Consider the following 14,022-nt stretch of genomic DNA (forward strand, 5'->3'; position numbering starts at 1 on the left):
CCCGGGCGGGAGGAGCCGGCACAGCCCGGAGAAGGGCGGCCAGAGGGTCCTCTGTGCCCGGGAGGATCCCCTGCCCCGGGGGCTGCGAGCCCCATCTGCTCCCAAGGGACGCTCGGGAATTTGTCTCTGGGACAGCGCTGCGGGGGACGCAGGAGGGGCGAGGGGCAGGGAAGCACAGCCCCAGCTGCTCTGGTCCTGAGGGGGAAGGCTGTGCAGGGAATCCGCAGGGATTGTGAAACTCTCTGAGATGTGTGGTTTGGGTGTTGCCTCCTTCACATGTTGCCCTGATAGAGACAGCATATGGATGTGATTGTATCTCTGTGTCTCAGTGTTTTGTGAGCTCAAGAAACTTCGATGTGTAACCTGTGCTGAAGAGGGCAGTGAGTCAGTAGTTAACAATGAATTGGTGCATTGATTTATCTGCTTTTTAGTGTTATTCTGGGCCAAGTACTGTTGTTGCTGCTGTCTGAGTGAGGCCAGTCCCAGGAGGTGACAAGCAGTGGAACAGGCTTGTGCCCTGCATTTCTATCTCTTATGTCTTCCCTTTGAGCTGCCTGCAGCTTTGCCCGGAGCAGGCACACTTCCCTCCTGGGAGTGGCTGTACCAGAGTCAGTATTTGTCTTCTGTGGGGTTTGTATACCAAAATTAAGGCTCCTGGTCACCTGCTGAGGCAGGTGTGTAAGCAGACTGGGGGGACCTGAGGGGAATTGTTTCTGATTATGGTGTTTCCCCAGCTCCAGGATGGGGGGAGAGGGGCAGTAAAACCTCCAGGAGTCCCCAGGAGGCTCCCAGGACTTGAAAAGGGTATAGCCCTTCATTGTTCCCTATACCACAGGACCTGAGGGAACAGCATGGAGCTGTGTCAGGGGGTTTGGGATGAATATTGGGAAAGGTTCTGCCCCCCGAGGGTGTTTGGGCACTGAATACTCAGGGCAGTGGCCACAGCCCCGAGGCTGACAGAGCTTAAGGAGTGTTTGGACAATGCTCTCAGGCACAGGGTAGGATTGTTGGGGGTGTCCTGTGCACGGCAGGAGTTGGACTGATGGTCCTGGTGGGACCATCAGTCTGGAAGGGACTCTTCCAGCTCGGGAGATTCCAGGATTCTGTGACAGTCGAAAGTGCCTCAAGCAGGTTGACACAGGATTTTTCTTCACTAAATATTCCCTAATATGGCATGGTGAAATTTTTCACACTGTGGTCACATTCGAAGTGATCATGTTGTTGTTTGCCTAGAAAAAACAGCACTACGTGTGTTTGTGCCTTGGTTTAAGAGGCCAGTGGTGTCCCTTAAACTGACACAGGACATATTGCCTGGGAGATCCTGGTGAAGAGAAGCTCTGACTGTTTCCAGTGAAATACTGAGTCATGTGCCTTGGACTGTAAACCTTGGAGTTACTCACTGGCCACAGATGAGCACAGCGGAAAACAGAAGTGGTTTCTCTAGTGTGTATGTGATTTTCCTCCCTCCACAAGTGGTGGGTTATAGATTAAAAATCTCTGCATGAGGAGTGCAGGTGTTGGGGTTTGTCTGTTCCCAGTTAAACTGGAACTGTTCTGATGCATAGAGAGCTGATTTACATATTGGAGAGGGACTTTGGACAAGGGCCTGGAGGGAGAGGACAAGGGGGAATGGCCTCACACTGCCAGAGGGCAGGTTAGATGGGATATTGGGAAGGAATTCTTCCCTGTGAGATGCTGAGGCACTGGCACAGGTTGCCCAGAGCAGGTGTGGCTGCCCCCTCCCTGGGAGTGTTCCAGACCAGGTTGGGTGGGGTTTGGAACAACCTGAGCTGGTGGAAGGTGTCCCTGACCATGGCAAAGTGTGGGATTGGATGATCTCTAAGGTTCCTGTGGCTGAGGTGTGTTAGGAAAGGAGCGGGAGGGTGAGAACAGCTTGGGAAAATGAGAAGGAAGTGCATCACCACAAGGCTGCTTCTCTGGGGAGTTTATTTATTTGTTTGAGTTAAAGCCACTCAACAGCACCACAATCATCTCCTGGAGAAGGGAGAGCACAGGAGAACCACCATTGTCTGGCCATGATGGCCCCATCAAGCCAGGAATGTGTCCCTCAGTTTTTCCTTCTGATCCCTTTTCCAGTGGACAGGTTGATGCCTCCCACCCCTCCGCAGCTGTGAGACACTGGCACTGAAGTGCAGGAACTAAACATTCCACTTCTTCAGAACCTTTCTCATTTGCTCATCTCTTGGTGAAAATTTCCTTCCTCTTAGTGCGTTAGTGTAAGTCTTGTTTATGTGTCATTTGTTCTTCCCCCAAAATCTGCAGATCCCAGCCAGGGGCAGCTGCAGAAGGGTGGGATGAAGCTTTAATTGTATTCTTCACTGTTTTCACACATTATTCTCTCTTCACACATTTGAGAAATGAAAACAAAAGGCTTCTAGTTCTAAACCATAAGGTACAAAGTACTGTCAGACAGCAGGTACTGTGGTGGTGCAGGACAGCCTGGAGGCTTCAGCTGTGACAGCATCCCCTGAGCAGCTCACAGGGGACAGAGCTGTCCTGTCCACACTCAGGGACAGGCAAAATAACGTGTTCTCCTCTGTGCAGACATATTTAAGCTTATACAAAGCTGCATCTCTGTGTGTACAGGAAAATCAAGCTGCCTGTGCACTCCCAGTCCTTACCCAAGTGCTGTTGTCTCCCTCAAGGGCTGAGCTGGAGTAGCTCATTTCAAAGGGAAAGTAAATGCAACCCCAGGAAAACAATTGTGCCAGTGTAAACTGTGCAGCCTCTGGACCCCACTGGGGCATAGCACAGAGGTGCAACAGAGGGGAATGAGCTGCTGTAAATCCCAAGAGATTTGGGCACAGCAGAGCTGTTATGCCCCCAGTGCTGTGGCTGCTGGTGGTGCTGGCAGCAGCACATGGTGCCTGCTGTGTTTTTAGGGGCAGTTGTTAGTCCAGACTGCTTCACCCCTGATTGCTCCTGTCAGACCCTACGGTGCTGGTTTGGGGGTTGATTGCTGTATTCTGTGTTTCCATTCTGGGATTTGCAGGTGGGAGCACAGGGTGGTTTATCCTTAAGGAAGAAGGGTTGGAATTGACAGCTCAGCACAGGCCTCTCTGTCTTTCCTTTGTGGGATCAGCTCTGCCAAAATCAGCAACATGGCTGAGATGGGTAAAATTCCCAGGATTTGCCTCTCCCGGAGCTACTGCCATGTCCAGTGGAGGTAACAGGCAGAATGAGTCTGTGTTTTAGGAAGGGTTTTGCAGAGTTATTAATATACTGAGGGTGTTGGGTTTGGTGTACCAGCTGATTATTGTTTTGTTAAACAGGAGTGCACTGCCCAGCTAACAGGGATTATCTGTTTGTTCCAGAAGGTGGGAAGGTCCACATTGTGTCAGAGGCCAACAGATCATCTAAGTACCTAAATGAGGCATTAAGTCTGGTGAGCTTGTAAAAATATCTCTTCCATGTATGAGCTCTGCTGGGTCCCACCCTGAGCTGTGTGGCTGCACCTGGAAGGTACAGGTGTGCTGGCAGCAGCTCCCTGAGCATCCTCAACCCTTGCCAGGGACTGCCAAGAGCACATTTGTTTGCTGCTGACTAATACAGGCCCTCCAAGTGGCTGATAGTGGGGCTGTGCTGGACAAGATGCTGCCAGAGCTTCCTGTGAACAAGGAGAAATCAGGAGCATTCCTGTAAGGTTCCAAACTTCCTCCTGTAGGTGATTGGAGATGAATAGTTTGCAGTGGGAACCTCGAGGTTGTGTCTGTCACACACTGTCGTGGGAGTGCTCCTGATTCCAGCAGTTCTCTGGGTGCTGGTGAGTGACATGTGCTGACCTGATCTCCTTTCTCCAGTAGGTCTGTTGCTCTGTCCGAAGCCTCCCTAGAGAACACTCCTAAGAGCAATGGCAGGTAAGAGCACCTCAAACGTGCTGGTGCAGGGAGAGCACTTTCAGAGGCTGTTTCATTGTGCTGTGGACGCTGTAACGTGTCAGGAATGTGACCTGTGTCCCTTCCTGAGGTCTTAGTGATCCCGAAAGCTCTTCAGCTACTCTTCTTGCCTTGGCCGCTTTTACTTTTCTGCTGTATCCACTGTAGATCTGTCACTTGAGATTACTGCTCCAGGGATAAACACTCAGGTATGACTTGCCTGAAGGTTTTATGAGGATGGAATTTAGTCACAAAAATCTGCATGAGAAGAATTCATTCCTTACAGAGGCTTTCACAGCATTCCTAGCTGTGCTGTTGATATTAATCCATCTGAATTTTACTTGTAGTGGAATTAATAACAAAATTCCAACTCTTTTAAGATAAGAGAGAGCCTGGAACTTGCCTGCAGCTGCTGCAGTTTGGTTTGTGAAAGCAATGGTGTTGTGTTTGCTGGTCTAATGTGCTGATCCCAGCCTTGATGGGAGCACTGTAGCACTCCAACCTGTGCAGTCAGACATGAAAGGGGATATTTTCATTTCATCTCTTTTGTCTAATCTTGGAAGTAATCCAGAACAGTTGGAAACTACAGGACCTCTGGGTGGGAGGGAAGTGTTCATCTGGCTGCTTGCAGCAGGGCAGAGGTGTAATCCCCATCTTTGAGTACCTAAAAAACAATTCAGCTAGTTTTTGAAGCATTTTGTGAGCTTGAAAAATGACAAACTGCAGTGGCTGGTTGGGTTTGGCCTCGCCATCTGGGAGCTCTGCACTGTCCATGGCAGAAAATGGAAGAGACAAGACCAGACTAACTATCTGAAGCTTCAGCTGTGGAAGAGGGACAGAACAAAAGTTTCCTCATCCCTCAGGAAAAAACAAATTGTTAGATAATCTGCTTTTCCTGTCCTTGATTAATCTTGGTCTTACTGACTTCCCTAGAGACCTGTCTTTTCAGCTTTAAAAGCTGTGCCCCCTCCTTTCCCTTGATCCAGCATTGTTAGCTCCTTTTCTAGGCTGCTGGGACACACTGTGCAGGAGAAATCCCATTAGCTATTGATAGCAAACAAAAAATTAGTGCTAACAAATCCAAATTCCTGTGGATTTTGGGAGCGTCCATGTGCCATCAGCTCTCCCTGTGACGGGGTCAGCAATAGGTGTTAGCTCACACCAGCTTTGAGGGCATCTGCATTAATGTCAGATGGGGTTAGCAGAGATGGGTGAGGAGGGGCAGAAGATTTAATGTTTGGTTTTGTAAGGAAAAGTCGAATTGGGCTGGTGACTTCAGACATTATTTCATTATTGATGTATTCCCAGTGGGTGCTCTCTCCTCACCATGCTTTCTGTGTGAAAATATGCTTTCCCTTTGCATAAGGGGAAGATTTTTCCTGCCTAAAAGCTTCAGCTTTAGGCTCTTCCCTGCCAGCCTTCAAAGGAAGCTGAGGAGCTGCTCCTGCAAAATGTCTTCTCACATGGAGATAATGGGAAGAGAAAAGAGACTCTTGTGCTGACAGTTCTTGTTCAGACATTTCTTCTCGTCTTCTGCGCCATTTGGAGGGTTTCCCAGGACATTCTTCATCTCTTCCTCTGGTTGTTTTTAATGCTGTTTACTGGGGCTGAAGGAGACTAGAGACAATTAGTCACAATGCCCTGGAATCAAACTTTAATCAGCTCTGGAAGGCAAGAGCAAACATTCCCAAACATGTTGGAAGGCACATCCAGGCACACACAGACGAATGTGGGAGCTGACAGCAGCTCCAGTGCAGAGGATTTAGGTATTTAATTAGTGGATTTTAAATCATAAATTCTTCCCAAGATAAGGTTTTCTCTACCAATGGCTTTTGGCAGCATGTGCTGATTTATTGTCTCTGAATGCAAAGATTTGTCATTTGTTTTTTGGTTTTTATTTCTTCCTGGGGCTTAACCTTACAGGACAAACTTGAACATGCCCTTTTTTCATGAAAAAGTAGGAGTCTCAGAACAAAGTAATCCCTGACATGGAATCATGGAATCACAGGATGGTTTGGGCTGGAAGGACCTTAAAGCTCACCCAGTTCCACCCTCTGCCATGGGCAGAGACACCTTCCACTAGCTCAGATTGCTCCCAGCCCTGTCCAGCCTGGTCTGGAACACTCCCCGGGATGGAGCAGCCACAGCTGCTCTGGGCAACCTGTGCCAGTGTCTCAGCACCCTCACAGGGAACAATTTCTCCCTAATATGACTTGTTTCCTTGATTTTCCCTACTAAATTCCGGTTTGGAGATGCTTTCCAACACCCTTCCTTATTGTCCCAGTCTGCTGCAGGTCCTAAGGCCTGACCCATAGCCAGGACATGTTCAGAGCTGGTGGCTGAAGGTAAATCTGCTTTGTTTGGGCCCTCTTTCCTCTTGCTGTGGTTTTCTGAGAGGTTGTAGCTAAATACCTCCATGCTGCTGTTTCCCCCAGATGTTGGTGACCTCTCCCTTCCTGAGGAACCTCATTTTGGAGCTTATTTTGAGGTTTCTGTCTTGCAGCACCTTTCACACAAGTTCACACTGATGTGCAAAGGTGTCAAATCCAGATGTTGCTCATCAGCTCATTTCTATTCCCCTCTCAGCCTTGCATGCGCTAGAATAAATGAGAATGTTTCTACACTCTGCTGATACCTGTTTTCTGTGTTGCAGAAAAAGTGAACAACTTCCCACCACTCCCCAAGTTCATCCCCCTGAAACCATGCTTCTACCAGAATTTTGCTGATGAAATTCCCATTGATTACCAGGCTCTGGTGAAGAGAATCTACCACGTATGGATCTGTAAGTTGATAAGAAACCTGTGCTGGGGGGTGTTAACCAGTGACTCAAACCAGCTCAGAGAGCACCTGAATTCATGTCAAATGGGGCTAGCAGAGATGGGTGAGGAGGGATGGGTGAAGATGTGTAGTAAGGATGCACAGATCTCAATGACCGAAGTTTTGACTGCAATTAGTTGATGAGAAACAAGGAATCATCTGAGAATACTGTGATATGGCTTTATGCCCAGATTTTAAGCTGCTGTGCTTTTGAGTCTCTGAAGAATCTTGAAGAAAGGAGAAGAGGGGAAAAAGCAGAACACATTTGATACCTTTATTAGTATCCGAGTGATCATGGGATCCCAGAATGGTTTGGTGTTGGAAGGGACCTTAAAGCCCATCCAGTGCCACCTCCTGCCCTGGGCAGGGACACCTTCCACTAGCCCAGGGTGCTCCAAGCCCTGTCCAACCTGGCTCAGAGCTCTCCCAGGGATGGAGCAGCCCCAGCTGCTCTGTCCAACCTGTGCCAGAGCCTCAGGACCCTCACAGGGAGGAATTCCTTCCCAATATCCCATCTAACCTGCCCTCTGGCAGTGGAAAGCCATTTCCCCTTGTCCAACCTTCTAAGGAGCCCCTGTTTAACTCCCAAAAATAGCCACCCTAAGGTAATTCCCCTGAAGTAAGATAATGGAAGAACTTCAGGCAAGGCAACGAATGTGGCCTGTTTGCTTCCTTCCTGGTTCCCCTTCTGCTCCAGGAAGGCTGAAATTCTCCCCTGTTTGTGCCATCCACTGATTTCCCTTGCCAATAGGAGCAGAGCCACACGCTATCTCTTCCTTAGCAATCCATAGCCCCCCAAACATTCCCCATCCTGCTGGAGAAGGGAACTGATCCTCTGTCACAGCTACTGATGTGCTGATATTCTGTATGAGAGAGCTCCTGGCTCAGGGCTCCTGTTGTTTGCTCAGCCATTCAAAAACCAGGAATGAAAATTGACCATTCTTCTCCAAGGAATACAATCGGTGTGGCAAAGCCGAGGGAACCCCAGGGAATGCTTTGAGAGATTAGAAATCTCTTTGCCTTGCTTATCTTCTTTCCCCCAAATGCTTGTCATCCTCTTTACCCTTCTCACTGAAGGAAAGCTTGTTTTGTGCCAGCCATGCATTTGGTGGTGTGGCTTTTCTTCCAGATGCATGGGATGTGTGTAGGAGAGAGATTTGTGTGCATAAATAATGGCATAATCCATGGCTCCATTGTTCCTTGGTTATGTGGAGCTGCTGCAATGAGCTCTGTAATTTTCTTGCCTGAAGAAGCTGCTTGTCCCTCCAGACTCACTGGTGTGATGTTGGGCTGTAAAGCTGCCTTTGTCCTCCCTGCTCCCCAAACAAAGCATCCCTCAGTCGAGTTAATGGCAGGCTGGAGGGGTGCCAGGTATCCAGGCATGGCCAGGAGACCTGCCATCTGCACCAGGAGTTTTACATTTCCATCTGCAGCGTGCTGCCATTTGGGAGCTCCCTGATGTATTTGGCATGGCATGGAGAGAGGGATGTATACAGGGAAGGAGGGAAACAAGAAAAGGCTGGTTTTGAAAGCAGGAATACAAAAGTCGTTGCTGGAGGAGTGAATGCTTGTTACTGTAATTGGATGTGAGCAGCTGATGGATGTGGAGGGTGATTTGGGAAAGCCTATACCAGAGCTCCCACTGCTGGAGAGCTAACTCCACAGGGAGAGCCAGGAGTTCCTTGGAATTTTATGGGTGCTCTTGGCTTGGGGTTGTTTTGTTGTTTGGTTTTTTTTTAATAAGTAACTTTTGGAGAAGAAATTACTTCTGAACATAAAAATTTGGAGAAGTTCAGCTACTTTATGTATAAATGAAATTTCATGGAATCCAAGAATCCCAGAGTGGTTTGGATTGGAGGGACCTTAAAGCTCATCCAGTCCCACCCCTGCCATGGGCAGGGACACCTCCCACCAGCCCCATCCAGCCTGGCCTGGAACATCCCAGGGATGGAGCAGCCACAGCCTGTTAGTTTAAATAACTAAAATGAATTCATTTAGATAACGAAAATTCTTTCTTCCCCCCAGTATTAGGACACATCCAAACCACTGTGCACAAAGCCTTGTTGGCTACTCAGAGTAAATTCTCTTTGCAGTTGGGTTTGGATGCTTTCATGCTACATCCTCCTGACTGTCTTGTCAGCATTATTTTATGACCACAAAATCTTGCAGTTGTTTAGGATCCCCCCAGTTGTGTGAAGGCAGGTGGATCTGTGCCTATGGGAAGAAAGGGAAGGACCAGGCCAGTGACATGAGCTGCAGAGCCACAGCATGGAATGGGCAGGATGTTCCCTTAGCACAGGTGAAGAGAAATCCAGGGATTTAATTTTGCCTGAATAACTGAGGCCAGAGTCCAGAGTGTCATCATGTGCTCATCACCAGGGGAGCTCATGATGATGAGCATGGGAGTCCCTGGAGGGAAAGCTGGAAGCCCCTGACATGGGACCTGAGCTCAGCCTGCTAAAGCTGGGAGGATTCCAGTCCCCCTTTCCAGTGGTGGGAACTCCAGGGAAAGGGGGTAGCAGTGTCACTTCATGCACATCTACTTAGTGCAGCACTGCAGTGCTCTGGGGGCTGTTGTCAACTGTTCTTTTTTATCCAAGTGACAGGAACAGGGATGTGAAAAGGCCTTTAAGCCACCCCATGGTCCCATATTCTCAGCCTGATTGGAGTTTGCTTATCCTCTTGCTCAAGGCAGCATGTACAAGCCCTCAAGCTAATTTCCAGGCTCCTCAGAGGCCCAGGGAAGCAGAGAGAGAGCTTGCAAGGCACTGTGCTGGCTCTGTAGTAACTCCTGAGGCAGCCCCAGAAAGCACAGAGTCATCCTGAGGGGGTGCAGGGCTGGATTTATCCCCTGTCCTCTCACAAAGGGGTTTTGCCACAGATGGAAATTGGACCTTGCAGGTAATTCGTACTAATACTGGCCTGAGTCTTCTGTTGGTCACATTGGTTGTTACGCAAGCTCTCCATCCTTTGGCAGGTCCCAAAAGAGTTCCCTCATCCCTCTGCTTGCAGGATCCCTCTGGAACTGGATGTGCCTGCGCTGCTGGCTCCAGGGTCACACAGAAACCTGTGACCCCCTTGGCGTGGCTGCATTACAGGGCTTGAGTTTCCCCCTGCTCCAAGGACCCTTCCCTTACAATACAGGGGGTCATAGAATCCTGGAATATCTTGAGCTGGAATGGACACCCAAGGATCATCAGCCCAACCTCTGCTCTGCCCAGGACACCCCCAACAACCCACCCTGGTGCCTGAGAGCACTGGCCAAACACTCCTGGAGCTCTGTCAGCCTTGGGGCCGTGACCACTGCCCTGGGGAGCTGTTCAGTGCCCGAACACCCTCGGGGGAAGAACCTTTCCCAATATCCATCCCAAACTCCTGACACAGCTCTGTGCCATTATTTTTTTTCCTTTTTTCCATTAAGTCAGTAAACTGCCTCACCCCACGTTCTTTCTCTGCCCAGTTTACTGCATCACACTGATGGTGAACATCATTTCGTGCCTGGCCTGGTGGATTGCGGGAGGCTATGGAGTCAACTTTGGCTTGGCCGTCCTCTGGCTGATCCTCTTCAGCCCCTGTGGCTACATCTGCTGGTTCCGACCTGCCTACAAAGCCTTTCGGTGAGTAGGAGTCCCTGAGAGGCTTTTGTTCCAGTTTCCTCTGGAAGAGAGCTGTGGTGTTTCTGGGGAATGCTCCTGTGGAGGTCTCTCTGCCTGTGATAAAGGTTAAAGACTTGATGTCTTCTTTTGAACAGAAGATTGTGGCTGCTTCTGAATATGAGATGTAGGACTGAGGGTCACCTGTGTGGGATTGGAGTGAGCAGCCACGCGTCGTTTGCCACTACCATGAGGGTGGAATTCGTATTTCAAGCTCGGCAGCGTCCTTATCTCAGTGCAGCATTAAAACAGTTGCTAATTTGGTAAAGCTTCATTGAGGCTTATTTTGATGGCAGACTATTGAGTTATTAGCTTTTGAGAACTCTTCTGGTTTCTGTCTCTAGACACCCGAGAACTTGGCTGCTTTGCTCTTTAGATAAAAGCAGCTCCCTGGAGCCGGTCCTTCTGAAACTTCACAAATATTTAAAGCCATCCTACATTTTCACTTTAATTAATAATCATTTGCATTGGCTCATGGCTTGCTGGGGACCACGAGGCATCATCCAGGCATGAATGTGTAATGCTTGGCCCAGCTGGGAGGATCCTGACACAGGGACCTGCCCAGTGTCACACCAAGGGTCACCACCATGCCACACACACCAAGAAGGGATTTGTCCCCTGAGGGTGAAGCTCTTTCTGGTGGAATGCTCTGGATTTGGATTATTGGTCAGATTCTGTGGTAAGCTGGTTTGGGTAACAGCAAGAGCAGCTGCTGGAAATGGGAGGTGGCAGGTGAGTCCTGTCTGTTTAGCACAAGATAAATCAGTTGTTTAAATGTTCTGCTGAATTTATGCTAACGGCACTGGGCAATTACTGCACTGGTGGAGCTTGCATTGGTGACTGCATCATGGAGGCAGGGCAGGGTTATTCCTGATGGAAGGAGAAGGGTTGGACTTGTCTGGAAGTTCTAAATGGCACAAAAATCCCAGCTCAGAACTCTTGCCCTCTGGGCTGGGGTTTGTCCCCATGCCTAGCTCAGAAGCCTCAGGGCCTCCAAGTGCCTGTTGGAGCTTTGTTGAAAGAGGAATTTCCATTCTGAAGTCTGGGAAAAATTACTCCTCCCATGGCCCTCCCCTGTGCTCTACCAGGGCCGTTTCCAATTACTGCTTTTGTGTTGTTTGTATATGTTTATGCAACAGCCAAATAAAGAATCAACCCCAGGCACAGAGTGGGGAACCCAGGGATGATCCACTGGGACATCACTTGGGGAGGAGGCTTGGAAGTCACTGCAGAGGGGCAGCACTGTAGGTGTGGGATCACAGCTGGTGATTCCAGAGGTGAGGTCAGAACCACTGGTGGTGCAGGAGGTCATCCTTCAGTGCTGCCATCCTGTCCTGCACGGATACTTCCCTAGATCCTTTGTCATCCCACTGCATCCCAAATTAAATTAGCGGCAGAGCTTTGGCACGAGGGCAGAGCTGTAGCAAATCTGCACCAGAAAGCTGGATGAGAAATCACCTTTTCTCTCTATCCTCACTAATTCCCGCAGATCCTTTCAAATGAAGACTCCTCCAGCCCCTTCAGGTTGGAGTTGCGAGTGTGTTTGAAGGCTCAGCCTCAATCCTAATCCTTGTTAATTGGATTATGACAGGCACTACTGTGAGCAGGCCCTGTTTGAAGTATTTCCTTCACTTTGCTGTACTCTGAGGTGGTGTTTGGAGGGTGGGGTCATGGGGATACTCAAGGATAGCAGAATTCTTCCACAGCCTCTCTGTGGCCATCCTTTGGAAGCTGACAGATCCCACACCAGCACAGGTCTGGCTGGAGGCTTCTCTGCTTGTTTCAGATCAGCCAAGTGCAGACCCTGAGTCAGGCCTCCCTCATCTCCTCCTTGGGCATCAGGGGCTAGAATTAGAATACTAACAAGCATCAACATAATAAAAAGAATTAATAGCCATTTAAGTACTTCCAGGGTTTAAGCAGGAGCTGGCAGAGACTGGAGCTCTTGTGAACTCCCCTGGGCATCAAGTTGCCTCATGAGCAACTGAAGTGTTTTGTGTAAATCTGTTCTGTACATCATTGGCCCTTCGAGTTCCTGAGAGAACAGAAATGATCTGTATCATTAAAAATGATAATTTGGAGCATTTTGGATGTGCCTGATGTAGCTGGTTTAATGAGATGAAGGTGTTCTGTGACAGAGCCCAGACTCGGGCAGGATGGTGCTGTGCCCCTAGTGCACCCGTGACAGAGACCATGTGCATACTCTTGTTTGGGGTCATATTCATGCTGATTATTATACCTGCCTCAATTCAAGGTCCTCACCTGAACATCCTGAGGATGTGGAGCCTACAGTGCTGGGAGGTGTGCCTCTGCTTTCAGAGTACCACCTGCCTCTCTCCTGGTTGTTCTCCCTCCCATTGTGTCCCAGTGCTGGAGTATTAACTGTGGCCATGTGAGCATGATGATCAGCAGCCACTGAGACATTCCCAACTGGAATTCTCACGCTCAGTGATCACTTTGAATGTATGGACATGGTCTGATTCCCTGTGTGCCTCCTTGCCGGTGGCTGAGCTGGGCCTGTGTCAGGCTGGGCTGATGTTTGGTCAGAGAATGATTCAGGCACTCCGTGTTCCACAGGAGACTCGTGTCTCTGTTCCTCTCCTTGTGTGTCATCATACATGCAATACTTGGGTAGAGCAATTGCAGGAGCCAAGTTATTGGGAGAGAATAGGTGCTGATGAGTCATGGAGCTCTCACTGCCAGGGAAAGATGAGAAGCCTCTGCAGGGATCTCTGCCGAGACACCACGTGGGAGGGTTGATACTTGTTGTTGGGGTCAGACATCAATGTGAATCAGCACAAGGTGCCAGTGCCCCTCTAACCTCCTCTCTTCCTCCACAGGTCAGACAGTTCCTTTAATTTCATGGCCTTTTTCTTCATCTTTGGGGCACAGTTCGTCCTCGCAGTCCTGCAGGCGATTGGCATCTCTGGCTGGGGAGCATGGTAAGCAGGGTGCTCCAGCAGGCTGCAGGCTATGGGCTGCTTCCATGGGCTTTGAGAAACTGCTGGGAGTCTGTACAGGGTGGAGAGGGAAAATCTTTCCGTTTTGCCCTGTGGCATAGTTACATCTGCCCTTGGGTTGCACAATCCTGGTTTCATTGCTGTGTTGGCAGAAGTCAAGGCACCAAGTTGTGGCCCTAAGCCTGAGAGAGCTCAAGGAGTGTTTGGACAAGGCTCTCAGGCACATGGTGGATTGTTGGGGTGTCCTGTGCAGGGTCAGGAGTTGGACTCATGATCCTTGTGGATGTCTTCTAACCCAGGAGATTCTGTGAAGTCAAGGCCAAGTTGGACAAGGCTTGGAGCAACCTGGGCTGGTGGGAGGTGTCCCTGCCCATGGCAGGGGGTGGGACTGGATGATATCTAAGGTCTCTTCCAACCCAAACCATTCTGTGATTCTAGAATCTTCACCTGCTTGTTCCTTCTAGCACCTTCCCACAACGTCCATTTCTTTTGCCATTTAACCAGCCGGTGTGAGGCTCAGCATTGCCCCCAGTGCTGGCAGCACACAGTGAGCAGTGTGTGATGACTCACTGTTGGCCTATAGAGAAGTATTGTGAGAGTTCTCCTAAAATAAATGGGAACATTTCAGTGTCTGTCCCTCGTTGTTATAACTGTTTGGCATTTTAACTTCCTGCCTCTAGAGACTTGAGAGCAATT

The 14,022-nt window shown here is 49.3% G+C and overlaps 1 protein-coding gene across 1 annotated transcript in view; it reads left to right on the top strand.

Moving 5' to 3' along the window:
- Positions 1-6,507: 6,507 nt before the first annotated feature.
- The window catches only part of SCAMP4 (secretory carrier membrane protein 4), a gene marked incomplete at its 5' end in the record, with an annotated part of 9,760 nt that continues 2,245 nt past the window's right edge, over positions 6,508-14,022 (top strand). Inside the window, 3 exons of the mRNA XM_009080753.1 lie at positions 6,508-6,678; positions 10,174-10,330; positions 13,207-13,308. Coding sequence (XP_009079001.1) covers positions 6,508-6,678; positions 10,174-10,330; positions 13,207-13,308 — 430 coding nt within the window. The remainder of the gene's footprint in view (positions 6,679-10,173; positions 10,331-13,206; positions 13,309-14,022) is intronic.

The sequence above is a fragment of the Acanthisitta chloris genome, unplaced genomic scaffold, assembly GCF_000695815.1.
Source record: "Acanthisitta chloris isolate BGI_N310 unplaced genomic scaffold, ASM69581v1 scaffold17138, whole genome shotgun sequence".
In the NCBI taxonomy this organism is placed as follows: domain Eukaryota; kingdom Metazoa; phylum Chordata; class Aves; order Passeriformes; family Acanthisittidae; genus Acanthisitta; species Acanthisitta chloris.